Here is a 20,997-nt window from a genome sequence, read left to right as displayed (position 1 = left end):
TAAACGCTGCGTGAAACCCGGCACGCGCTGCAAGAAGGAATGAAGCAGAGAAAGAACGGGGCCTCGAGGTCTGGCCTAGGCGAGAAGCTAGGTGTGAAAGTGACGCGGTAATCGGGAAGAGGTGGGCCCACACATCCGCAAAAAATTTTATTTTTTTGCCAGGTGCACTCTTTTCTGCTAATTCCTTTCCCAAGGAAAGAGAAGAGGTATGCATGGAGGTATGCACTGTTGTGGCGAGGGGCAGCCACTGCGAAAGCAGCAAAACAAACGCGAACACCGGAGTTCCAGGTCGCGGCGCGATAAACTGCATGACAGTGGCTGCCCTCTTGTGGCCGAAAGGTGGCAGTATAAAATAGTTGACTTGGCCACTGTTTGTCACTCACAACCGCCACTGCCTTCTAGTCCTCCGCAAGCCTTCGAAACAGAGAAGGGCAAACGGCAGCACCTCTTGGCAGCAAGAGCTAGCAGACCAGTGTGTGCAGGTTTCAGTGTCACTCCTCTTCCTCCGAAAGGTTTAGACCGCGTCACTATGCGTTCGACAGCAGTTGCACTTGCTCAGGTGAGTTCCTATACGTCGAAATTACCCGCCATAAAATTACTATTCGTACGCCACAAAAGACCGCACCGTATCGAATGAGAGGATATTCTCTAATATTTCACACTTTAAAGGAATCATTATATGCTTGTTCAATGTATTTAGAAACGATAATGGTAAAGTACCATGAATAATATCCGTTTTCATGGTAAGGGATTATTTATAGTCCAGGGTCTTTAACCTGCGCACCATGGAAGTTTCGCAATATGCTTAAAGCCAGGTTTCTGCAAAAATATAGGCCTGAAAATATTCTTTTAATCTTTTGACCGGGAAATTCCACAGCCACTATTATCCCTCAATAGGACAAAATTATCTGTATAAAGGGCCTGTCTGTATTAAATGCGTTTCGCTTACGACCATGACACCTTACTAGGGGCTAGGCTATGAAATTATATATTTTGTTTCTTCTGTTAAGGAGGCGTGCGTGAAGCTTAGAGCGGTACATTGTTCCCTAAATTAGGTGCCTATCTTTGTTCGCAGGCATTTCTGATTTCCATAGTACCTGTCACCCTCGCCGGCGGCATTGGTGGCGGATTCGGCGGTGGATTTGGCACTTTTGGTCCCTCCTTCGCCGCGACGTTTGCTCGGCAAGAACAATATTACGTGAGTAATGTCCACCATTGGTTATCCCACTGGCAAGTGTACCCTCTGATGACATGGAATTATCTAGAATTATCTTTGTGGCTCTCTAGAATTATCGCTATATAATAAAGCGAGGCTGACAAAATGAGATTAGATGGGAGCCACAGGTATAGGCAGGAAGGAAATTTATTTAGTGGTGAGCACATTGCTCTTATATAGCCTTTGATATCTATTCTTCTCTTAAGCGAAGCGAGGTTTTTGGTAACCAAGATTTACACAAACTGTTGTGTTCTAGATCTTCAGGAAGTATTTGTACTCACCATCGTGAACTCTTATGGCAAAGCACTTAATCCCTCGAAATTGTTAAACAAGACAAAGTTACTTTGTTTAAAATGTGGGGTAATGTTATATATGTATACTTCTCTTTAGTGAGTTTCCTGACATTCGGCACTTACATTCGTGCGCAGCCACCGCAACCATACAGCTTTGGCTACGACAACGTTGACGAGTACGGCACCAAGTCCTTCCACAAAGAGCAAGGGGACGCGGCCAATGCGAAGACGGGAACTTACGGATACTCGGACGCCAACGGCATCTTCCGTCGCGTCAAGTACATTGCCGACGCGGGTGGATTCCGCGCCAAGATCGACACCAACGAGCCGGGAACCGAGTCTGGAGCCAGTGCCGACGCTGTGTACAACTCGAACCCACTTCCCGCCGGTCCCCAATACCGCCCCATCGGGGCCTCGTCGCATCATTCGGCCGCCTACACCAGTGCCTCCACGTACGGATTTGGGTACGGCCGCCAGCATCCGTGGGCCGGCTAGGCAGACCTTTGACACCGTGACGCGATTGTGAGTGAATGCAGCGGCGTTTCGAGCAATGTTCCAGAACGGCAGGAACAGGTTTCGAAGACGCAGAGCCAAGGTCATCAGCGAGGTGTGATAGTAATGGCTGTCTAGAAGAAAATAAAATATTTAAAGCTCTAAGTAAGTGTTCAGTGGCTCTTTTGTATCCCTCGGGATTGGCTGCAGGCCAAGAAATGGAATTTTGATTTTCGTGCATATGATTGCGCAGCATTGCATTCATATCTCTTACGCTGACATATTAACTTAGAATGACGGGTATTAAACTTACTGCAGGAGTGCAATGGCTGAGCCAATAGCGCAATTCTTATATAGCTGTGTATTTCTGCGCCAAGCTGCGCCATAACCATGGAATTTGCTAAATTTGTGCCACGCTGTGCCAAAATGACCCTAAATCCGCAAAAATGTATCAAACTCAGGGACAACTTTCCGCTGCTGTCATTTAGCAAGTCACGAAGTTTCAGCCACAGCAGCGCGCGTCACTGGCATTTTAATTAGTCTTTTTTTTTTTTTGAGGTGGCATCTCGCCGTTCTAATGCCTACTCATAGTTTTCTCCCTTACATCCACGTGCTTCCTCCATTCCTTGAGTACGCTGAACCGTTGCGGTTTGAGGATGCTTCACCGCATGGGTTCAACTCGTGTGGTACGTGAAGCATTTCCATAACGCAAGGGACCGTTTGTAACGCTCGGCACCGCTTCTACTGTGTTACACTGCAAAAAGTGCAGTTGTACTTGTGATTTTGGAGCAATACTTCCACACTGTTTTTGAGTAAAAACGTACCGAAGTTAACCCGAAAAAAAAAAAAAGACCTTCAGCTAGGTACAGCACACTCTCAGTAAATGTGCACATCCAGGTCAGTGAGCACACATTACCAGAACAGCTGGTGTGGCCAGTTTTGGCTACATCATGCTTACAAATCACATATTAAAGCTACATGTGTACAATAACACTGTTCGTAATCTATGTGGATATCAAGTGTGACACCTGTCGGAATATCGTGCTGACTTGAGAAAAAATAAACAACTAAGCTTATCTTCAATTTTTCATAAAGAACCGTCGGAATAGTAGATTATTCTTCACTGACTCGCGACCGGGGTCATTGCTATTGATAAAAAAATTAGTGTCAGCGCCTTGGACGGGTACTCGGATGATTTAAAATGCTGACTAGTAACAGCCTAAAGGAAAATGTTGCGACAATCGCGCTGTACCAGTGTCCACTTGAGCGTAAACATGCCGCAGCCAGAACGCCAGGAAATAAACTGAAGGCCGCACAGCCTTCTATAGAGAGGAGAGAAATGAGTGTAGGTTTGCGCACACTGTATAACAATGATTAATGAATAAATTGTGGCTAACGACCATCCTGACAAACGAATTGCTCTGCGCTCCTGGTTATCCACATATAGACATCCTGCCTGTGCAAAATACGTTAGCCTTCTTTCATCATACCAGTGTATTTGACGACCCAAGGTAAATACATCTTGGTTAAAATGTGTGTACTGAAGGTACCTTGACATAATATGTATCAAGTTGTGAATATAAAGGCGACAGTTCGCTAGTGCTATCGATTCTGCGGGACGAAAGTCAGTAAGTTAAGCAGTATAACTTTATTAAGATGCCCGCAAACGACGGTTTAAAGCGACGTGACGCTGGCCTAGCGTCTACCCGGGGTTAGGCCCTACTCTGCATTGCCTCATTTTGGCCCGCTTGTGGTGGGTTGTGAGGCTTCTGCTTTTCGAGTGCATCCTGGGCCTGCTGGACTGTCCCTGTCTGTACTTTGCACAGCACTTTGAAGTTCCGGCGGGTATGTCTTGGATGCAGCTTCGGTCGGGAACCTGGCACAGTCCCACATGATGTGCCATCGGTCCGCCGGATTCACTTGACATACACTGCACATATCACTCGTGTAGGTGTGTGGATGGAGGACGTGTAGCACTGCCGGTGCGAGGAGTGACCCGGTTTGTATTTGCCTTAGGATGACCGCCTCCTCCCGACTAAGTGCCGGGTGAGGCGGCGGCATTGTCCGTCGAGCTAGGCGGTAACAGTTAGTCACTTCTTCGTAACTGGTCATTTGGCCTTTGTTTCGAACCACCGCCCAGAACGGTCCCTCTCGGAGGCGCGGAAGGTAAGCGCTGCCACCGAGGAATGGGCCGTCTCGTTGTGATTCGGTGAGGATGCACAATCTCCCACGTGCGCCGGGAACCACTTGATGCGGATAGTGTTGCCGCGGTCTTGGAGCTGGAGCTTACTGATGATGGTGGCCTCCGGCGCGCACACTCGCCCCTTGGCAAAGTTGCGCACAGCGTTCCTCTAGTCGCTGAGCACGATGCGACACCCGGCCTCCGAGATCGCCAGTACAATGGCAACCTCCTCGACGTCTGTGGCGTCCGTGCACCGCCAACACCCTCTAGACTAGCTAAGGCCTCTCCGCTCCTCCCTGACGTCATCACACTACGACGGGCGCAGGAGCTGGGGTTTTTCATGAAGGCTGCTGCGCGCTCGTTCGTTCCCGTGTATCTGCAGCCCTACGTGAAATCATTCTCTGAAAATTTTGGCCACATGGTTTAATGGTGACGCATATGTATAATATAATTTCCGGTATACAGTTCGCGGGCAATATGTTTGAAAACTGATAATTAGCAGTTTTCGGATTATGAATATATGTTGGCTATTCAGTATTTTTTACTATCACCTAATATTGCCCGAAAGTCCGCAAATTTGCTTTTTTTATTGTGTCATGGGGGGGGGTATTGATTTTCCGCTGTGTCTTCACATACATCTTTATTTTTTTAATAGCTCGTTGCCTGGCGCGGACTGAATAATTATTTTCGGGGGCAAAAATTTAACCCTGTGGTCTATCACAGACCGGGCACTGTTTAACAGAAATCTGGCTACTACTTGCTACTACTCATATGCTCTTCAATCACAACACTTACCCTGCTTCCGCAAATGAAAACACTGCCATAAGTAATAGCTCTCATAATAGCTTATAGCTCTACCGTGACATCTGAGTTGAGCAGTTGTCTTTCAATTTAACAGTAATAAAACAAGCTGTGTAACGTACAAAGGATATGTTTATTACAGAGTACAAGTATTCAGAAAACTTTACAGGTGTTGCACACAAAAAGTCAAAACAACCAACACACAAAATGTCCAAGCAGTCAGTGTTTCAAAGTTGAAAGCTTCCGCTTCTGAGCAACTTTCGCTTGCACAGGACTGTCGTTCCTATCTTTGCAATAATTTTTCAGGAGAATGTTTGTTGCTGCGCTCAGAATGTGATGAATAACCAAATGAGGGCTGTGACCACTTTCACATTCTGAGGAATAGTAGTCAGACTGAGGAATAGTAGACAGTCATGCTGTGCAACAACAGTCCAGCATTTGGAAACCTTGATGCATGGCAGGCACTGCAACAGTGCCTGAAAATTATAAATTTTGTTTTTGTCTTCTTCCACCTGGTGTGTCTCAATAGACTTGCTGATGGCATCTTGTAAAGCAGCTGCCTCTCGGCGCGTCCTCTTCTCATCTGGGGCCCCCCGAGAGGTGTTTGCATTTGGGGCAGAAAGATATGCCGGGCAGTCAGAAAGTATGCTTGGAACAGCATCAGGTCGTAACCGTACGAGCTTCAGCGTGACTTCAATTACTTTTCCGGTTTTCGTATCCGTGTAACTTGTTGTGGTTACCATGTCGGATGGTTTAAAGTGGCGCTCGCAGACCTGGGATAACAAAAAACACAGACAATAAAAGCTTTAGAACCTAAGTTTACAAACGAGACATCAGGAGCGCAGCAGTACAAGGCGGGGAATATCGTATAAACGTCGTGCGAACTGAATGTCAGCAATACTATGTCGTTACTACTTAGCATATGTATGACATATTAGCAGGTCCAAAAGAGGCAGCACTACGGCATTATCTCGCAACATGCTGCCCACAGCGTTTTCAATACAACTGAAGGAGGTGCAACAAAGACAGTAAGAAGTAAAACAGAAATTTGAGCAAGTTGGTACGTATTCATTTTGAAACAGCGCAACAAAGGAAGGACGAGGTAACAGAGGTGTTCGTCTTTACTTCTGTTACCTCGTCCTGTCTTTGTTGCGCTGTTTCAAAATGGACAGTTGGAAGAATGCTTTCCTTAAAACCGACCGTTTTCCTGGAGTGAAGTCCGCACGGTGGATAGCTTTAATCCATTGAGCACTCCTCACTCTGTCCGAAGGGAAGGGGAAGACACGCACACGTTCACCGCCATCGTAGTTCCCGCGACACCGCGGTACGCAACAATGCCCACGCATTATCACAGCCTGCAAACTTCACACGCACCTTCGAGCAACGATGCACTTACGTTGTTGTTACTGTACTGGTGCTCACTCCTAACGCAGCGTTGACAGTTTCGCGATACAAGCTGCACAAAAAAAAAAAAAAAATAACGCAGAACGGTGAAAACGTGAGACCCACGTGCAACCGCTTGCGACCACCATCGAAAAACGAACGAGTGATGTTTATCGTAGTGAGAACGCATTTTCCAGGCGAGCACTGTGTATGAAGATGAAAAAGAAAGAAAAATCACGTGCACAAAACAATATTAGCTCACAAAATACGCTGCTCAACAAAAAACATGAATTTTTACAAAATAATATATTTTATTTTTGCAATAAAGCAGTAATAAAGATATCGAAATGGTTTCTTAGATTCGATACTTCGGCTTGTTCTTCTCCGCACATGCGCAGTAGCGCCAAGCAGGAGGGGGCACGACATAGCACAGCACGACGGCTGCTCCACGAAAGCGCGGAGGGCCGGTCCGTCGTAGTGTGATGACGTAGACACGAAGGAGAGGAGGATATGGAGAGGCCTCAGCTAGTCTAGAGGGTGTTGGCACCGCACACTCCTGCCGTTGTCTTGATGCCGGTAGCCGCCGCAACGGCCACTGCCACGAATCCTTCTCGCTTGTATTCCACTGCGTCCACGTACCGGGCGTGCGGGTCCTGGGCGTGTTGTTCGACCAAAAAACGTAGTAGAATGTAGCCGAAATTCCAATTAAGAGGCGCGACTAGATTGAGAGAACAAGTTGCTTGTAAGGTATGTAATGGCCTACAGGGTGCTGTTACTGTAAACACTCCGGAAGCCCTGAAGTAAACAAAAATTGTGTTTAAAAAAGGGAATTGCGCTAAAAAAGACACGGACAAGAAGAGGACATGGACAAATTCATTTAGGTACAGTTTTTTCGCCCGGACCATCTCGGATTGGAATTTGCTTCCAGAATTTCTTTTCCAAAGCAGTAATTTTAACAAGGCACTGGAAGGTCATTTGTTTAGTTAGGCTGCTCAAAGTTTTAGGCTGCTCATCTGTTTCCTTTGTTCATACCGAATTGCGCTGTCTGTTATTGTCTATTTTAATTTGTTAGACTGTGAAATTTTTAATAATTATCTTTACTATTATGATTCCTTTCTTCTCGCCGAATTGTAGTGTGTATTGTAATTTTAGTTTTTCGGTGTGTGATTGTTACCTGGTATGCCCCTCCTGCTTGGGCCATAAGGCCTGCAGTATTTTGAAATAAATAAATAAATAAATGCGACGCGAACGGGGCCCGATGATGTTCTCGCGTTGAACGTTTAAAGTCAAAAACTGAGCAACCTCTGAAGTTTTAAGAAGGCAATAACGCGGTGAACCTTTCAAATCATTATTTGGTTGTTTTCAACAGCCGCAGACATGCAGCCTTATATATGGGACTGTAGCGCACGGAACCATCCTGTGCTCTTTGTATGTTCATGCTTGGTGTCACGGAACGTGGCTTGGTCACTTTCTTTTTAGCGTGAGATGCGACGAGGTTAGAATCAAATCATTGCTGGCAAGCCCAACTGCTTCAGTATTATTCCAGCGATAAGTATATTCTTTAGGTGGTTTATCTTTGTTTCTGTGCCTGACTTTAAATTGAGCACTTCCGAACGCAACGGGAATTCGTAGTACGATGACCGACAAGCGAAACTGCCACTTTCGACGCAGCCGTATTGCTTAATTCTTTTGAAGGTGCAAGTCGAGCTAGTAAAGAGTTAATTTAAGTGCAACACCAGTATCGTCGGTTGCTGTCCTCGGCATGGTCACGACTGCGTGACAATACTCTGCTCTACAGGTATAATTGGTAAGTTCGTGTTCATCACCTGGCCACGTGCTTTTCAAGTGCACAGCTTTTTCTTTCTATTATTATTATTCGTTCAAATATCTGTCTTGTTGTACGACTGCGGAGTCATACGTAAAAAAGTAGGTATATTCTATTACTGCTTACAAGTCTTGGCTCGCTATCATGAGCTACTATTCCGTTCCAAAGCTGTTGAATATTGCTTTGGCATTGTTTGCATTATTATTTAGACCCCTCGTCCAACTTATTTATCTTGTTCTCATTTCTCCAGCTCTTCTTCCTGAAACTTAAGAATAAATTATCAAGCGAGTAATGTGTCATATACATGGGTTGAACTAAAGAGAAACCGCACATGCCTATGAGCGATAGACATCTATGCAACTTGGCTTCAAATGAGAAGGTACTCTACTATTTCACTTTACTTACTTCGCAGCACCCCCTCATCTGGTCTAGATGAGCCCCCTAATAGTCGTATTAAGTTAAAAATACAGGGTAGGCAATTAGACAGAGTATGCTCAAAAGAAGAGAATTTAATGACTCTCAAATGATGCCTTCCTTCACTATTTATTCATAATTATGGAAGCGACGTCTGAGTCCTCTGGGCAGTAAATAAAGTGACTTCGGTAGCCAATTGCAAACTTCAATGACTGCGGCACTAGAGGAAATAAGGTAAGTGTCGCTACTAGGAAATAAATGTATCTCGCCAAAGTTCCAGCTACATATTACAGGCGAATCTTGAGCTGGCTTCAGTCAATACATAAAGGTATATGTTATACAACTGGGTATTATTGCTACTTAAAAAACATTTGCGAAGAATACCTTTTAAATGCTACCTGTGTTTTCAAAATAATGACAAAAAAATTTCTTTGGAAAAGTAAGGGAGCTACTTTTAAATTTCTTTCCATATTTCCACATAGAAAATGTGCTCAGGACGCACAGCATCCCAGGAGCAGCAAACTTTCATAGTGGGCGTCGAAAGGAAGCCTTCGTTTAAGGATAGGATGTTGTCTACCATAAATAACAGCAGTTCCAGTGATATTTTTGAGGATAACCATACCCCAAGCCTCGGCTATAACTGGAAAATTGTAAAATCGTGCGATGGCAAGGCTGCTTCTTTATGGGACTCCAGTGGCATACAAACACTGAAGAACGAAGAAGATAATCTTGCGGTACCCTCCACCATTCCTTCTGGGGTGCAGTAGCCCCACTCTCTAAAACCTTAAGCTAAGAATTATGACGAACGCTTAAATTGTAGAACAGTGTTAATGAAAACCGCATTCAGGCTAAGCTTACTGGCGGTGTAGTTATTCGTACAATATATCAATTAGTAACCTCAACCCCGAATCTCTAATACAGGAATTTGATAGAATAATACCACCGTCAAACGGGCTGCTTTAATACCAATTCAGTCAATGGTCATTAAAATCAATGATCGGCAGGCGCCACATGCCAATTTTAGATTATTGCTGATTTCAATGGGGCTTCACTCACTTGATTTTTTTCGTGAATACCAATGAAATCTTTATGTCCTTTGAAAGCATCTTCGCTCTTGCCACAGGTAGGCCAGAATAACGCGAAAATTTTCTGAGGAATAAAAAAAAAATTTTGTTTTAAGAACTTCGTTTCTTTACACTGCATTAACAAGCAATTTTGTTTTTTACTTCATGACGAAAGGCCATGATCGCATGTGCAAATTGTCTCGCTCCGCCTCGTCTACTGAGTTGCGCATTTTACGGTTGTACTAGCATGTGCGAGAACTCCATGGTTGGAAACGGGGCAACCTCTTGTCCATTGCCACAGCTCCGGACAAAATGAGAGACATTTCTGTTGATTGACCTTTTGGCGACGGGCTGGCAGATCTTAGTCTTAGTCTTTGAGAAAACAAACCCGCACACAGAGCTTCTAGCCTTGACAGCACCAGCCTGCAAGTGGGCATACAATAGGGAATATAAGAGAGCATTATGGAAGAGTTACTTCTTGTTGTCTTTTGCAATGTTTGTATATATTTATATATATTGCAGCTAGCGGTCGATTCGCTTCAATGCTTTGTAGTTTACGATGCAGTAATGTCCCCGTAGATCCTTTTAGTAACGGCAATCTGGCACACATTGACGTTTGGTGACTGTACTTTTGACCCATTGTTTTTTATGCATATTCACTTCTCGTGCTGTATGTCCGTTTCTTTGTAACTCCTTGAGCAGCATTTTATGGGTTTTCATCGTTCACGCTGCGTACCAGTCGTGTTTGGGCGGCTGTGTCAACGGTATTGCAATATATCGCACATGCTCAAGTAGCAGAAATCCCCAACTTTTGAAGTGTTCACGCAACGAACACAATAGCAGAAGGTCTGGTGCGTTAATATGACTGTCTTTTCTCTGTATCGGTATAGGTTTAGGCAGCCTAGTCATATATAATGCTATGGTCGTCCAAGACATGAGCTTTGAAGAAGAGGAAAGTACAAGTACTCGAACATCACATCCGACCCTGATAAAGATTGCATTCTGAACTAGTTCAAGGCAGGGAACTGTGGCTGGTTACAGCTGTAAAGTTTTAATAAACAAAAGGTAGCAATGCCAGCTATTACTAACTGTTACAATGTGCATGAGGAAGTATCCTATTGGTAAAGCGCACAAGGAAGAAATGAGTGAAAAGTCTTGTGCTGCACAGCTCTGTGTGAAACAATTTGAAATTCATCCAGTGAGCAGTTCGTTTCGAGAAAGTGTCCTTATTTAGATTTTGTATGTGAAATTATCATACAAATTTATCGTATATATATCTGTAAAGATTTGAGATTTCCATTAAGGTTTCAAAATGAACCCGCTTATTTTAATTTCAAACAAAAGGTTTGAATAAGGGGTTAGAAAGTAGCCGTTCAAATAATCTTAAATGTAGCAGCACCATCATGTCATTCTTCACGCTCCGCCGGGGTGGCGCAGGGGTTACGGCGCTCGACTACTGTTCCCAAGAATGCGGGATCGAATCCCGGCCTCGGTGGCCGCTCTTCAATGGAGGCGAAAAGCAAGGTATCCGTGTGCTGTGCGATGTCAGTGCACGGTAAAGAACCCCAGTTGGTCGAAATTTCCGGAGTCCTCCACTACCGCGTCTCTCATAGCCTGAGTTGCTCTGGTACGTTAAACCCAACAAACCAACCAAACAAACCATCATTTTTCACAAATTATTTTTATACCTGTTCTATAAGTTTGGCACGAAAAAGGAGTTTAACCGTTATTAGAGCTGACTTTGTTGACTCTGACATTTGTCTTTGCTTCTAGTACTGCAGTTCGACAGCCTAGTGACAGCAATAATGCCGATAGCAACAAAGTTCAAGAAGCTGGCCCACTGACAGCTTATCTTTTCGAATGCATGGATGTGCTTAATACGCTAGGCATCTACCTACAAGCAGCAGTTAATTGACGTTTGGGAAAGGCGCATTCAAGCTGCGGAAGCAGTCAGTCATTGAGAAAGAAAGCATATAAAAATATGCAACAAGAAAGGCCTCTACCTGAGGGTCCAGGTACAAAAGATTACTTCAATAAATATACCAAGACACCTTGTTGGGCCTGTTGGTACATATTCATTATTAATTTAAACAGCACGAACACGAAGACATAGGAAAAGATAAAAGGAAGCCACAGTACAAGCGCTTGTACTGCTTGTGGCTTCCTTTTATCTTGTCCTTTTTCTTCGTGTCCAGCTGTTTCAATTATTAATGAGCCGAATGACATATTTATTATATTTACAGCGTACGTTGTACGGCAAGCAGCAGGATTGTGCACGCCTCTTACCTGTTTATTTATCAGCTGTTCCACATCAATTTAGTTCCAGTCCAATGAACATGCCTTCCACCTAAAATCATATTCTTAATCTACCATTCTTTATTTTCATTACATACCGCTGAAATTCTTGCAATAATTTTAAAGAAGCTGTCAGCCCCCCACAGAAAGGGAGGTGTTTCAAAATGCAAACAACCGCTCTTGACCAAGCACAGGCTCATAAGGGACACCCTTAAAAAGACACTGGAAACGAGCTCGCCATAACGCAGAGACAGCTATTGGTCCCACTGAAAAGCTTTGCTGTATTACCAGGTGCAGAAGAAGCCACGTGAATGAATGAAAAAACGATAAAATGATGTCTACAAATATGCGCTTTTGTTGCTGAAGCCTCCTATTAAACTGCCGAACAATGGCTTCATGCATGGCCGATCTAGCTGAAATTATTCGTTGGTGGTGCTGGCATTTTCCGTACAAAGCACTGATTCTTTTAACATCAGGAGCTTAACGCAGCACGACGGGCTCATTCATGTGCTCAAAAGTATTGTTCAAAGTGTAGCAAGCACACAAAGTAAGTGGCACATGAACTAAAATTCACTTTATGACAAAGCGGAAGCAGGTTTTCACCCTTCCTAGAAAGTTTTCAACTCCCCACTCTGACTTAGAGAAGTGGAAATTAAATGCCCTCATATCCTCGGCAATGTTGGCTTTGTGACTCTATGGCTTGATTAAGTTTAATGTTAATGGAAATGCCTGATCACAAATTATCAGTGTTTGCACTCCTGTTGCACTGATGATTGTTCGTGGACAATAAAACCAGTGCTCTCCACGCATGTATTTTCAGCGCAGATCACCGCCTGGTGAACCCATCCTGACAAGCTTGAACCGGTAATTATGGTGCACTAGTGCCAGTAGTACTGCACTGCCCTTGCAAGACATAGCATTGTGGATAATGTTATCAACCGAATCGGCAGGAAATTTGAAATTAAAAAAAAACACTGTACAAATACATGTACAAGAGCTAAGACAGGTACAAGACATGCACATTTATCAGGTTTTATTTGAAGGTCTTGTTTATTTTTTTGACTGACATAGTCTCTCAGCGGAGTTGTAACTATTGTTCCAGTAAAAGTGAAGCTGGTTGACAAAACAGCAAGGGAGAATATATATTTATTTAGGCGAAACAACGTGCACTAACTACCTATAGCAGTACAGAAATTCGCACACGAACACTGGTTATAAAAATGCTCCTGAAATATGTACAGGCTGCATGCTAAGCATTCCATGCGCACTGTAAAGATGAAGGGATAATGAATGGATGTATATAAATTCCAGTAGAGAGGTGTATAGAGAATGTAGAAAGATATAACCTAACCAACAGTTTGTTGTGGTGCGGCCCACGTGAGGTAGCTAAAGAATGTTCAAGCTTCGTTTAATGTACCAGTGAGGACAAAAGTAAATGGAGCACGCTTTTTTCTTCTCTCATTTTTCACGCGGTGCATAATTGAAACTGGTAGTCGTGATATGTTTGAACCGGTAGTAGACGGAAGTGCCCTGTCACTTGGAAAGATATTGTTTGCTAATCTGCAGTGTGGAGGGCGTTATTTTAACTTGACTAAAAAAGCGTGCTCCGTTTACTCATGTCCGCACCTATACATTTGAGTGAACAGTGTTAAAGGGTTTACGGAGGTCATATCCAATGAGTGTTTCATTATCACTGCAAAATATCTGTTATGTAACATATACAAATGCGATCGGTACCCTTACAATCGTATTTGTATTTTCCGCTACCTCTATTGTGTACTTATTACTGGTTTCTCGTCATGCTTCACGCCGAGCGCAATGTTAAAAAAGGCACTCTGTGTGAAAAGAAGCAGAGACAGGGAATTCTAAAAGAAAACTTGTCGGTCTTTGCAGCTATAATATTCATAGGTTTCTTTCTTTTCAGGCGACACTGAAAGGTGGCAGCCCCCTCCTTCACCGCTAGCTTGAGGAAAGCCCAGCACAGCGCGGCACTCGCTATGCTCCCGCTTGCAGTAGGGAGATGACCTCTACACTTTTTTTTTTTTTTTGCAGAGTGGCAACAACCGGCTCACAAAGCTCGAGGTTCAGGTCACTGACGGTAGACTTCCGCAGGCTTTTTGATGGAGGCGAAAGGCAAGGCGCCCGTATTCTGTGCGATGTCAGTGCACGTTAAGGAACCCCAGGTGGTCGAAATATTCGGAGTCCTCCACTACGGCGTCTCTCATAGCCTGAGTTGCTTTGGGACGTTACACCTCACAAACCAAACCAAACCTACCTGTTTTCTACTGGGGTTGCCTCCCGCGTGTCCACGCCCTCGCACTGTATGCGGCTCTGACACGAGTCCACAATGTACCAAAGGGACGAATAAGATATTCGGGACTGTGCTTAAAAACAGATCAGCGTATCCTCTAACAACCATACACTTCAGCGTAGTTACATTGAGCTTGAAAGTCACAACTATATCATTGTCACAAAGTTCAGGTTGACCCACGCAAATTAGACACAGCGTTAGCTAGTTTCACAAAATAGAAAAGCTTCTTATTCTCGCCAAACTGGCACTCTGGAATTAACAGATAAGAATAGGTTTATTCCCCATTGCCCAAATTAAGGGCATTCGCTATTGATGACAACGTGTTGTAATTAAAACTGCGATGATGAAGAACCACCTGCTTGGGATGCAAAATGCGTGTCCCGAAGCAAGGATCAGAATGCGGTCATGTTTCGCTGAAGGAACATTTGGCACTGCGCCGGTTTAAACTGTTGCCACCGGGAATGTGTTTAGGTTCACAGCTACCAAAACCGCAACTGCAAATTAAGTGAGCGATCTACATTGGTTCGGCTTTTACGAATTGAGCCCAGCAATATATAACCTACTAACCCACCCTGCGAGCTTGGAAAATGGAGTCGTTTCTTTCCACTTAGGTCGCCACAAACTATTACGCACGTGCGAACAAGACGGAAGGCAAAGGAACTAAATGCTTTTCGCGCCGAGGGCGAAATGCGTGGAAAAGACGTTCGGTGGCGAGGTGGGAGGGAGAAGCCTAGGTCGTGCCTCAATGTGAAAGTTTGCGTGAAAGCGACGCGATGACCGGGAAGCCTGCCGGGCTCGCGCTTTCGCGCATGCTGTTGTTTACTTGTTGTTTCTGCCGCGCGAATGAAGGCGCGCAGAATCGAGAACGGCGAAAGAGCGGCTCCGGTGGCGACAGCTGCTACACCAGCAAAAATGCGAGCACCGCTACTTGGTCAAACTGCTGGGTCAAGCTGGGTCACGAGCACGTCACTTGCCTCCTTGCCGCAAACGCGTCACATTATAAAACATCTCCCCTCAACCTCAGTCGGCACAGTCGCCATCCAGCCGAGTCCAAGTCTCCACGCAGGTCCAGGTTTAACAGCCATCACTGCCAGTGCTAGAAGCCGCAGCTGTTTCCACGTTTGGAAGACTCTGTACGAACGGTTTACACCAACCAACCATGGACACCACAACGGCGATGTTCGTAAAGGTGAGTACCGTGTTGCTACACTATCGATTGAACTCGTAATGAACGTAATGATAAAAAAACGTGCAATCCTCATAGTAGTCGCTTTAAATGTGCGTCTATAAAAATACCTCTGCGTTCTCTTCCGTAAGGATGCTCAAACTGTAATGTCTCAATGAATTATCTTTTAAGCGCAAAAACTGTGTTACTGAAAAGTTTAACCGCATTTTTGGCTTATTTGGAAGTAGCCGGCAGAAGATGAAAGCAGCAGAAAAGAAACTAAAAGGCAATCGACAGTCAACATGCAAATACGTCTGATATTTAGTTTTAACAACACATAGCCGGTAAAAAAAAAATAAGCATGTGAGTCAGTTAATCATCAAGGACAGGATTGGCACACATTTTCAATTTTTCAGTTAGTATTCATTTTCACTTAGACTTTTTTGAAATTCGCTGAAGAATTCAAGCGCGGAAATAGAATCATGTTTTGCTGATGGATCGTTTAGTGTGAGCTTTGTACTTCCTTATTTGTGATTACAGAGCAGTAGACGACAGTTGTGGGAGCGTTTTTTAACCCGACTAGAGATTCTGGAATTTTGCAGCGCTGATTTTTTCCGTTATGTTTACTTTAACTGGAAGCAGAGAAACTATTTCAACACGTTACCACAGGCACAGCCGGACAGAAAAAGACACCAGATTATGCTTCGCATATCATACATCTTAATCACGGCATCGTGCCTAAGTTCATGTCGATCTACTGAAATAGCCTGTACAGTACGTGAAAACTGCAATTCTTGTAAAAGAATTCACATGAGTCGAAGCAAGCTTGTTTTTTCTCATTGAATCGCAATTATGTATGATTACAACATGTTGCAACTGAGTTCTCTAACTAGATAAAATGGCAATGCCAGCTTGTCTGCAATCGTCTTACAGTCAGATGCCGTGTCGTTGCCACAGGCACTCGTGATCTCTGTCCTTCCTGTGGCCTTGGCTGGGGGCCAATTAGGATTCGGTGGCGGGTTCCAGGGATTCGGCCCCTCATTCGCCGCCGCCACACAGTCGTTTGCCCGGCAAGAACAGTATTACGTGAGTCATTTGTTTTTGCAAATATGACAAGGCTGTGCTTTTTCAAAATTCAAAACAATGACAGTTTGATTATGTAATCCCTGTAAGTTAACCTCTGACATTGCACACGTTCTTCGGTTTGGCAAGCCCATGCATGGTACGGTGTGAAAGAGGTTTGTCAACACAGCCCAAACAGAAGAGGCAGTAAAACCTTCGGTTTTGCATATATACCTTGTCTCTCTGCCATTTTGCCGTAGTTTACCATTTCTCTTATCTTCACTTTCAAATATGCGTGCGCCCTTTTGATCACGAACACCCATGAAGGTTTCACCAGTGAACTAACTGGCGCATGCCCCATTCCTGAAACGCAGCCACCGTCCCCATACAGTTTTGGATATGACAACGTGGACGAGTACGGGACAAAATCCTTCCACAAGGAGCAGGGCGACGCCTCGAACACAAAGACGGGAACATACGGCTACTCCGATGCGAGTGGCGTCTTCCGCCGCGTCAAGTACATTGCCGACGCTGGTGGATACCGCGCCAAGGTTGACACCAATGAACCGGGAACCGAGTCCGGAGCCAGTGCTGACGCTGTGTACAACTCGAACCCGCTGCCGGCAGGACAGCGTTATCTTGGTGCCGCTTCGCATCGCAGCACGGCCTACACGAGTGGTTCGACGTATGGCTTCGGCTACGGCCAGCCTTGGTCTGGCTAGTGAGGCTGTTGGATAGCGGTTGTGTTGTAAAAATGAAACGGTGTGACTCCCATCAATATCCCACCCAGTGAGGATAAAGGGCGAGTAGCACATGCATCAGCCACTACTCTCTGAGGTTGATACTAGGTCTACATCATAAATAAATAAATTATGTTTCAGTGCAAAATGTGTTCAATGCCTTGTCAAATAATAATGTGGTGTTGCATCATGCAGTAGGACCCACGCCACCGATAATAAAGAATATGCTACGTATAAGGCACTTGCACTGAACATTTCACCATGGCATCGCAATATTTTGTAACTAACTTTTCTTAAACGTTTTGGCGCTGTTTTGGTAGACACGCGGATTGTGACTAAGCCCTGCCAGGGCCAAAGAAATGACTGTACCTATGCTATCAACCGGGTAGACTGGAATACCTGGAATTTTTCTTGAAACAAGAATGGAACTTTTAAAAACTTTTTAAAGAGAAACAAGTAGCATTACATGAAAGCAATGACACAGAGCAAGTTTCGTGCGGGGCGAGATTGTAGGTTACCATTATTCAGAGAAGTAGTGTCTACTCCTGCTGACTGCTCATTGGAGGGTCAAATTCTAAAGTTAAAGCTCAGCTACTTTGGTCATCTGGTGAGAAGAGAGGAGTCGCTGGAGAAACATTTGATGTTGGGAAAGGTTGAGGGTCGCCGGAGAAGGGGTAGGCAGCGAACGCGATGGTTAGATGGCATCCTCGAAGCACTGCAGATGAAGTTATGTGATGTTAGGAAGATAGTGAGAGACCGGAAGGCGTGGCGTGACATGGTCCATAGGGTCACGAAGAGTCGGACACGACTGAACGACTGAACTGAACTGAGTGTCTACTCCCATCACAGTGCGCACGTGTGCTTTACATTGAGGGTAACAATTCCTCATTTTCTTCGCCCGTGGTCTGCCAGCGCTGCTGTTTCCCGCATGGCTGTCACGCAGTTTAATAACTGACGTGCCAGATATGCTTCCTCGAGGAAGTAAATTTTTTACCTGAGGCGGAAAATACTTCTTTGTCACTTGTCACTAACAATAGCCAGACCACGGACAAGTATAGGCGATAAGTATAGTTAAATATACTAAGCTCGAGATGAAATAGTTTGTTCGAAAATAGGCTGATAAATATCTCCTATCTCGTTTGAATAATGCAATACTGATGCGAAATCCCGCGTGAAATAGAGCCACATTTGCTAATTGTCTGCTGAAATCTATATCAATCCTTTGAAGGCTGTACTCGTTTCGTTTTTCACTATAACATCTTATTATACATCGATGTAGTTCCCCATCCTCCTCGCCAAAACGCTTTAGGAAAAGCCACTTGTTTTTTATGCTCACTGCAGTGGAGAGACTGGCGCCACCACAGTTCAGTTACTGGGTCATGATGATTGTCTGGTTAGAGAAAACATGTTGCCGCTCATAGTGGCACAAGTTTCTAGAAACACCCCTGTGGCGCCAAGATATTCATCACGGAACCATAATTGAAAATCTTCTAGAGTAGATAGGTAGAGGTATCTGTAATGAATTTTAGAATTCGCAGGCGCTGTCCTCTCAACAACAAAAGTTATTCGAATTTCTCCATTCTACTACAAAACAAATTTCCGACAAAAATGTACACCAGGACAGAATGAAAAACTGAAGCAATAGAAAGGTATGTGACTCAATCAAGCCCAACACCAGCCGTGTGGCAAACTGTTCGCAAGTGTTGCCTTCCCTGTAAAGCAAGAGTGGTTTTGAACATTATGATGCTGTTTAGCACCTAAACCAGCTAGCGGTGCCCATAAAACAGAGAAGCAACTCTGGGTGCCGTAGGGGAGACAGTGGGGTAGTAACTTTTGTGTAACCATTTATTAATAAATTAAATTCGCTGGATTATTTTTCCGGACGATACAGGCATTTTATACATACAATCGCCGCGCTTGCTACAGACCTGGAAGATAGTCTTTGCAGAATACTATAGCCATAAGTGTCCCTAGAAGATAGTGCAGAATGAGTGGAAGATGGTTACACTAATTTTGTAAGTGGTTACTCAGTGTAAGAGAGAACCGGGCCTTCAGATGTGGCCTCAGTTTGCAAGCCGTCGTTTCGACAAAAGGACTTGATTTTAGGCAGCGCAATCTTCGCTGGCAGGGATTATATGCACTTTTGCTTCCGAAGAAGAAAAGCGGGTGAGGGGAGAAATTAAGAATAACAAGGCAAGGAATAAAAAATGTTTACCTGGGGATTGATTTACGAATTTGGAGCCAGTTGTCTCGTAACATGAAAAAAAAAATAACGGCAGCAGAAACAGATGAGAGTACAATGCGAGATGCATGGTAAGCCTGTACAAAAAGTAGTTTCGATGTTGGCGCATGTTTGTTTGCAAAGGACCGGCATTGAAAAGGGGGTAAGACGTACGCTCAATTATAATTGCTTAACATTTTTTCTCCGATTCTTCTACCCTCCTCCTTCTTTAGGTTACCATTGCTAGCTTAAACCTTGTTAGCCTAACGTAGTTAGCCTAAAACATTTAACCAAATCTAAAGAGCTCTTGACAAGCATTTCGCGGCAAGTGTATTGCTTACCAGATCCATTTGAAATGCCTGCCTCCTTAAAAAAAAAACACATGCCAACATTGAACCGGCTTCTTTAATGACTCATTGTAGTGGCATTGTCATTTCCTCTGACCACTTCCATTCAGCTGGCATCATTTTCCTTTCTATTTCGGTTATGGGACCATCGACTTCATTTTGAGAGGCATCCAGCCAAAAGGAAACATTCCTTCATTTCAATAGTTGCGCCCCTCCCCCCGCCCTTTTCTCTGCTTTTCTTATTCAGAGACAAAAGTGTATGTACACTTTGCCAGTGATGATCGCGCTGCCCAGACGAAGGCAAGTAAACTTGTCGAAACGTTGGTTGGACAACTGAGGTTCCTCTCATCCCTCATTCTATTTTCTCTCCTAAAAAGCATCGAAAGTTAAAACAATAGCCCTCTCACCTTTCCTATCGAGCGACCTACTTTCTAATCTTCTACTGTAGCATCTGAGTTTTAAGCATTCGCCCTGACATCTCAGCGAACGGCATTCAGTTGGCACGTAATCCTTATTGACCGGGGAAGGGCGGCAGTATGACACACATACATTTCCCCCGTATGTTTAATTTCCCGCATTCCGGGATTTTCACATTATTCGATACGGATTTCTCTCTCCGAAACAGTGCGGAATACTTCAGCGCAGTTCATTCAAGGTGGTAAACTAGCAAAGCGCACATAATGTACAGTATAGAGCCTAATGGTTAGACATCTAATTTCCAAAACAACTACCTGTCAACTCTTTAAAACAATCTTCACTTTAGAGACCAATTTGTCTTGCAAATGAAAGACCGTCAACAAATTTTCTTACTAGCCAAAGTGGCTCCAAATATCTATGTGCTAAAAAAAAAAAGGCCTAAAAAGGTAGGTTGGCAAATGAAGGTTCAAAATTAATTCATAAAATGGCGTCTTATTCCTTTTTTATGCTTCCAATATTGTCGTTGTTTTTGTATTTAATTAAACAAAAAGACTTCACAATGAGTTTGACGGCAGCACCATGCAGAGCGACGCTATCTTACAAATGAACAATGGGTGAGAACCAAGTGAACGAGCTTTCTGATGCATATTAGTGATCCTATATTTCGAACCACAATATCGAATAATTATATATAGAAATAGGACACTTCTTTTGTGTTTACGACTTTCAGCACAACAATATATTAATTCGCCTTAAAACTAAAACAAAA

General features: G+C 44.1%; 2 protein-coding genes across 2 annotated transcripts; one reads left to right on the top strand and one right to left on the bottom strand.

Annotated features, from left to right (window-relative positions):
- The first annotated feature begins 529 nt into the window (after window positions 1–529).
- On the top strand, window positions 530–17,225 carry LOC146200878 (uncharacterized). Its single transcript, XM_084592457.1, has 5 exons — window positions 530–559; window positions 1,076–1,198; window positions 1,645–1,991; window positions 14,018–14,098; window positions 16,895–17,225. The coding sequence occupies exons 1-5, from the start codon at window positions 530–532 to the stop codon at window positions 17,223–17,225; spliced, it is 912 nt and encodes a 303-aa protein (XP_084448583.1).
- On the bottom strand, window positions 5,162–6,330 carry LOC146200879 (uncharacterized). The gene is made up of 2 exons (XM_084592985.1): window positions 6,181–6,330; window positions 5,162–5,757 (listed from the first exon to the last, which is right to left on the bottom strand). The coding sequence occupies exons 1-2, from the start codon at window positions 6,328–6,330 to the stop codon at window positions 5,311–5,313; spliced, it is 597 nt and encodes a 198-aa protein (XP_084449111.1). The 3' UTR covers window positions 5,162–5,310.
- Window positions 17,226–20,997: the final 3,772 nt, after the last annotated feature.

The sequence above is a fragment of the Amblyomma maculatum genome, chromosome 2, assembly GCF_055883805.1.
Source record: "Amblyomma maculatum isolate TAMU_Amacu chromosome 2, ASM5588380v1, whole genome shotgun sequence".
NCBI lineage: Eukaryota > Metazoa > Arthropoda > Arachnida > Ixodida > Ixodidae > Amblyomma > Amblyomma maculatum.
The sequence above is the reverse complement of the archived record's forward strand: the minus strand, read 5'-3'. Positions and strand labels throughout refer to the sequence as shown.

What these genes read in the sequence shown, in the direction of transcription:
- LOC146200878 (XM_084592457.1), top strand. Translation starts at nt 530, where the DNA reads ATGCGTTCGACAGCAGTTGCACTTGCTCAG. An exon ending in CTCGGCAAGAACAATATTAC is followed by an intron (nt 1,199 to 1,644) that starts GTGAGTAATGTC and finishes ATTCGTGCGCAG; the next exon opens with CCACCGCAACCATACAGCTT. An exon ending in GGGTACGGCCGCCAGCATCC is followed by an intron (nt 1,992 to 14,017) that starts GTGGGCCGGCTA and finishes TTTTTTTTGCAG; the next exon opens with AGTGGCAACAACCGGCTCAC.
- LOC146200879 (XM_084592985.1), bottom strand. Translation starts at nt 6,330, where the DNA reads ATGCGTGGGCATTGTTGCGTACCGCGGTGTCGCGGGAACTACGATGGC. An exon ending in TCACTCCAGGAAAACGGTCG is followed by an intron (nt 5,758 to 6,180) that starts GTTTTAAGGAAA and finishes TTGTTATCCCAG; the next exon opens with GTCTGCGAGCGCCACTTTAA.